At 48.9% G+C, this 6,377-nt stretch overlaps 1 protein-coding gene across 1 annotated transcript; it reads right to left on the reverse strand.

Moving 5' to 3' along the window:
- Positions 1-1,871: 1,871 nt before the first annotated feature.
- Positions 1,872-5,841, reverse strand: LOC124026208 (sodium/glucose cotransporter 5-like; the record flags this gene model as incomplete). Its single annotated transcript, XM_046339314.1, has 3 exons — positions 5,345-5,841; positions 2,638-2,709; positions 1,872-1,976 (listed from the first exon to the last, which is right to left on the reverse strand). Coding segments are annotated over exons 1-3 (288 nt in total), but the record flags the coding sequence as incomplete, so codon positions are not given.
- Positions 5,842-6,377: the final 536 nt, after the last annotated feature.

Here is a 6,377-nt window from a genome sequence, read left to right on the forward strand (position 1 = left end):
TGGTGATTGACTGGGGAAGGTTAGTAGGGGTGAGTGGGGGAAACCACTGGGGAAGGTTAGTATGGGTGAGTGGGGGAAACCACTGGGGAAGGTTAGTAGGGGTGAGTGGGGGAAACCACTGGGGAAGGTTAGTAGGGGTGAGTGGGGGAAACCACTGGGGATGGTTAGTAGGGGTGAGTGGGGAAACCACTGGGGATGGTTAGTAGGGGTGAGTGGGGGAAACCACTGGGGAAGGTTAGTAGGGGTGAGTGGGGAAACCACTGGGGAAGCTGTGTATACAGTAGGGGTGAGTGGGGGGAAACCACTGGGGAAGGTTAGTAGGGGTGAGTGGGGGAAACCACTGGGGGAGGTTAGTAGGGGTGAGTGGGGAAACCACTGGGGAAGGTTCGTAGGGGTGAGTGGGGAAACCACTGGGGAAGGTTAGTAGGGGTGAGTGGGGGAAACCACCTGGGAAGGTTAGTAGGGGTGAGTGGGGGAAACCACTGGGGAAGGTTAGTATGGGTGAGTGGGGGAAACCACTGGGGAAGGTTAGTAGGGGTGAGTGGGGGAAACCACTGGGGAAGGTTAGTAGGGGAAACCACTGGGGATGGTTAGTAGGGGTGAGTGGGGGAAACCACTGGGGAAGGTTAGTAGGGGTGAGTGGGGGAAACCACTGGGGGAGGTTAGTAGGGGTGAGTGGGGGAAACCACTGGGGGAGGTTAGTAGGGGTGAGTGCAGCATTGAAGATCCCCAAGAACACAGTGGGTAGCCTAGTGGTTAGAGCGTTGGACGAGTAACCGAAAGGTTGCAAGTTCAAATCCCCGAGCTGACAAGGTACAAATCTGTCATTCTGCCCCTGAACAGGCAGTTAATTAACCCACTGTTCCTAGGCCGTCATTTCAAATAAGAATTTGTTCTTAACTGATTAGCCTAGTTGAATAAAGGTAAAATAAATTTTAAAAAACAATCTTAAATGGAAGAAGTTTCGATCCATCAAGACTCTTCCTAGAGCTGGTCGCCCGGCCAAACTGAGCAATCGGGGAGATGGGCCTTGGTCAGGGAGGTGACCAAGAACCCGACGGTCACTCTGACAGAGCTCCAGAGTTCCTCTGTGACATGTTGTTGTTCTCTGTCTCTCTATCTCATATATATGTGTGATTGAGAGAAGCCTTCCCCTGATACGTTGTTGTGGTGTGTCAGGACCTCTCTCTCTCTCTCTCTCTCTCTCTCTCTCTCTCCTCTCTCTCTCTCTGGCCAGGACCATTCAGTTGAGCTCAACGCTGATTATATATTAATGTTTTTATCAAGGAGGCCAAATGCTCGCTGGCTTCACTTGCCTTCAATGCTACGGGCAGCAACAATGTCATACTCTTTATGACCAGACCGAATCTGATAGATGGGGACACAGACAGAGACAGGATCTGTTTCAGCTCGGATGCTTCATCCGGTGGGATACATTGTGAATTGAAGGACGATTATGAAAACTTAGAGAGATGAAAGAGAAATATTTTTATTTTTTTAATTCATGGTCAATTTTCTGGGGAAGTCTGGCTTCCAATGGCTTCCATGAATACGCACCACTGTGAGTGTAAATGTGTGTGTGTGTGTGCGTGCGTGCGTGCGTGTGTGTGTGTGTGTGTGTGTGTCTGTGTCTGTGTCTGTGTGGTGTGTGTGGTGTGTGTGTGTGTGTGTGTGGTGTGTGTGGTGTGGTGTGTGTGCGTGTGCGTGTGCGTGTGTGTGTGTGTGTGTGTGTGTGTGTGTGTGTGTGTGTGTGTGTGTGTGTGTGTGTGTGTGTGTGTGTGTGGTGTGCGTGTGCGTGTGCGTGTGCGTGTGCGTGTGCGTGTGCGTGTGCGTGTGTGTGTGTGTGTGTGTGTGTGTGTGTGTGTCCTTACGTTCCATTCGAAGCCAGCGACAGCGATGCCTCCGGCAGCTCCTGTTCCAGCCAGACCGATGAACAGACCAGAGCCCTCGCTACTGGCAAACAGAGAGGCTCCGATCTACACACAGATACACACAGACACAAACACACAGACAACACACAGACACCACACACAGATACACACAAACCACACACAGATACACACAAACCCCGCACACAGATACACACAGACACCACACACAGATACACACAAACCCCGCACACAGATACACACAGACACACACACACACCACACACAGATACACACAGACACACACACACCGCACACAGATACACACACATACACCACACACAGACACACACAGATACACAGACAAACACCACACACAGATACACACACAAACACCACACACAGATACACACAGATACACACACAAACACCACACACAGACACACACAGACACCACACACAGACACACACACAGACACACACAGACACACACACAGACACACACACACCGACACACACCACACACAGACACACACACACAGACACACACACACACACACCACACACAGACACACACACACCACACACACACACACACACCACACACAGATACACACAGACACCACACACAGACACACACACCACACACAGATACACACAGACACACACACAGCTGGTAAACAGAGCGGCTCCGATCTTCCACAAGAGGAGCAGGAAATGGAGGACGGTTTGAGATGAACAGCAGATGCAACAGACTGATGTGACTCACCGGCCACCAGGCCATGTCTCTCCCAGCCAGGAAGTATCCACTCAGAGTGTTCCTGCTGACCCTGCACGACGACTGAAAAACAACCAGAGATCCATAGTTACACAGAGTTACATAGTTACACAGAGTTACATAGTTACACAGAGTTCCATAGTTACACAGAGTTCCATAGTTACACAGAGTTACATAGTTACACAGAGTTACATAGTTACACAGAGTTCCATAGTTACACAGAGTTCCATAGTTACACAGAGTTACATAGTTACACAGAGTTACATAGTTACACAGAGTTACATAGTTACACAGAGTTCCATAGTTACACAGAGTTATACACACACCAGACAGAGTTCCATAGTTACACAGAGTTCCATAGTTACACAGAGTTACATAGTTACACAGAGTTACATAGTTACACAGAGTTCCATAGTTACACAGAGTTCCATAGTTACACAGAGTTACACACACACCAGACAGAGTTCCATAGTTACACAGAGTTCCATAGTTACACAGAGTTCCATAGTTACACAGAGTTACATAGTTACACAGAGTTCCATAGTTACACAGAGTTCCATAGTTACACAGAGTTACATAGTTACACAGAGTTACACACACACCAGACAGAATTCCATAGTTACACAGTTACACACACACCAGACAGAGTTCCATAGTTACACACATCAGACAGAGTTCCATAGTTACACAGTTACACACACCAGACAGAGTTCCATAGTTACACAGTTACACACACCAGACAGAGTTCCATAGTTACACACATCAGACAGAGTTCCATAGTTACACAGTTACACACACCAGACAGAGTTCCATAGTTACACAGTTACACACACACCAGACAGAGTTCCATAGTTACACACATCAGACAGAGTTCCATAGTTACACAGTTACACACACCAGACAGAGTTCCATAGTTACACAGTTACACACACCAGACAGAGTTCCATAGTTACACACACCAGACAGAGTTCCATAGTTACACAGAGTAACACACACCAGACAGAGTTCCATAGTTACACACACCAGACAGAGTTCCATAGTTACACACACACCAGACAGAGTTCCATAGTTACACACACACCAGACAGAGTTCCATAGTAACACACACCAGACAGAGATCCATAGTTACACACATCAGACAGAGTTCCATAGTTACACACATCAGACAGAGTTCCATAGTTACACAGTTACACACACCAGACAGAGATCCATAGTTACACACACCAGACAGCGTTCCATAGTTACAGAGTTACACACACAAACCAGACAGAGTTCCATAGTAACACACATCAGACAGAGTTCCATAGTTACACACACCAGACAGAGATCCATAGTTACACACACCAGACAGAGATCCATAGTTACACACACCAGACAGAGTTCCATAGTTACAGAGTTACACACACCAGACAGAGTTCCATAGTTACACAGAGTTACACAAACCAGACAGAGTTCCATAGTTACAGAGTTACACACACATCAGACAGAGTTCCATAGTTACACACATCAGACAGAGTTCCATAGTTACACACACCAGACAGAGTTCCATAGTTACACAGAGTTACACACACCAGACAGAGTTCCATAGTTACACAGAGTAACACACACCAGACAGAGTTCCATAGTTACACACATCAGACAGAGTTCCATAGTTACACAGAGTAACACACACCAGACAGAGTTCCATAGTTACACACACCAGACAGAGTTCCATAGTTACACACACCAGACAGAGTTCCATAGTTACACAGAGTAGCACACAACAGACAGAGTTCCATAGTTACACACACCAGACAGAGTTCCATAGTTACACACACCAGACAGAGTTCCATAGTTACACACACACCAGACAGAGTTCCATAGTTACACACACACCAGACAGAGTTCCATAGTAACACACACCAGACAGAGTTCCATAGTTACACAGAGTAACACACACCAGACAGAGTTCCATAGTTACACACACCAGACAGAGTTCCATAGTTACACACACACCAGACAGAGTTCCATAGTAACACACACCAGACAGAGTTCCATAGTTACACACATCAGACAGAGTTCCATAGTTACACACACACCAGACAGAGTTCCATAGTAACACACACCAGACAGAGTTCCATAGTTACACACATCAGACAGAGTTCCATAGTTACACACACACCAGACAGAGTTCCATAGTTACACACACACCAGACAGAGTTCCATAGTAACACACACCAGACAGAGTTCCATAGTAACACACACCAGACAGAGATCCATAGTTAGACAGATAGACAGATCATTAGGCAGGCAGGCAGGCAGGCAGGCAGGCAGGCAGGCAGGCAGGCAGGCAGGCAGACAGACAGACAGACAGACAGACAGACAGACAGACAGGCAGGCAGGCAGGCAGGCAGGCAGGCAGGCAGGCAGGCAGGCAGGCAGGCAGGCAGGCAGGCAGGCAGGCAGGCAGACAGACAGACAGACAGACAGACAGACAGACAGACAGACAGACAGACAGACAGACAGACAGACAGACAGACAGACAGACAGACAGACAGACAGACAGACAGACAGACAGACAGACAGACAGACAGACAGACAGACAGACAGACAGACAGACAGACAGACAGACAGACAGACAGACAGACAGACAGACAGACAGACAGACAGACAGACAGACAGACAGACAGACAGACAGACAGTATTAGGTAAGTCTCACCCAGATGCCGACGGCTACGTTGAGCAGGAAGTAAGCAGCGATGATGATGATGTCAGAGATACTGAAGGACTGGGACAGAGCAAAGAACTGGGTGGTGGAGTTGGACGCCATTACTGACCGATCACACTAACACACACACCTAACCCTAACAATAACACACACACACACACCTAACCCCAGACCTGACCACTGATTCACTAACCCCAGACCTGACCACTGATTCACTAACCCCAGACCTGACCACTGATTCACTAACCCCAGACCTGACCAATGCTGCAGACACTATGGAGAACGAGTAGGAGAGAGAGAGAACAGGGGCAGGAGATCGGGGGACATTGTGTCAATTGATGATTAAACACCTCTGCTAATGTGTGTTTAGAGAATCACGCTGACACACACACTACCTGCTGGCTGGGAGGTAATGGAGTGTGTTGTAGGTCACACATGAAGCTCGTGTGAGCAGAGTGGACTCAGGTCAGACACCACCAGAGTGGACCAGGTCAGACACCACCAGAGTGGACCAGGTCAGACACCACCAACAGTCAGCAGAGTGGACCCAGGTCAGACACCACCAGAGTGGACCCAGGTCAGACACCACCAGAGTTGACCCATGTCAGACACCACCAACAGTCAGCAGAGTGGACCCAGGTCAGACACCACCAGAGTGGACCCAGGTCAGACACCACCAGAGTGGACCCAGGTCAGACACCACCAACGGTCAGCAGAGTGGACTCAGGTCAGACACCACCAACAGTCAGCAGAGTGGACTCAGGTCAGACACCACCAACAGTCAGCAGAGTGGACCCAGGTCAGACACCACCAGAGTGGACCCAGGTCAGACACCACCAGAGTGGACCCAGGTCAGACACCACCAACAGTCAGCAGAGTGTACTCAGGTCAGACACAATCAGAGTGGACCCAGGTCAGACACCACCAACAGTCAGTAGAGTGGACCCAGGTCAGACACCACCAACAGTCAGCAGAGTGGACTCAGGTCAGACACCACCAGAGTGGACCCAGGTCAGACACCACC

The sequence above is a fragment of the Oncorhynchus gorbuscha genome, unplaced genomic scaffold, assembly GCF_021184085.1.
Source record: "Oncorhynchus gorbuscha isolate QuinsamMale2020 ecotype Even-year unplaced genomic scaffold, OgorEven_v1.0 Un_scaffold_2643, whole genome shotgun sequence".
Taxonomy (NCBI): domain Eukaryota; kingdom Metazoa; phylum Chordata; class Actinopteri; order Salmoniformes; family Salmonidae; genus Oncorhynchus; species Oncorhynchus gorbuscha.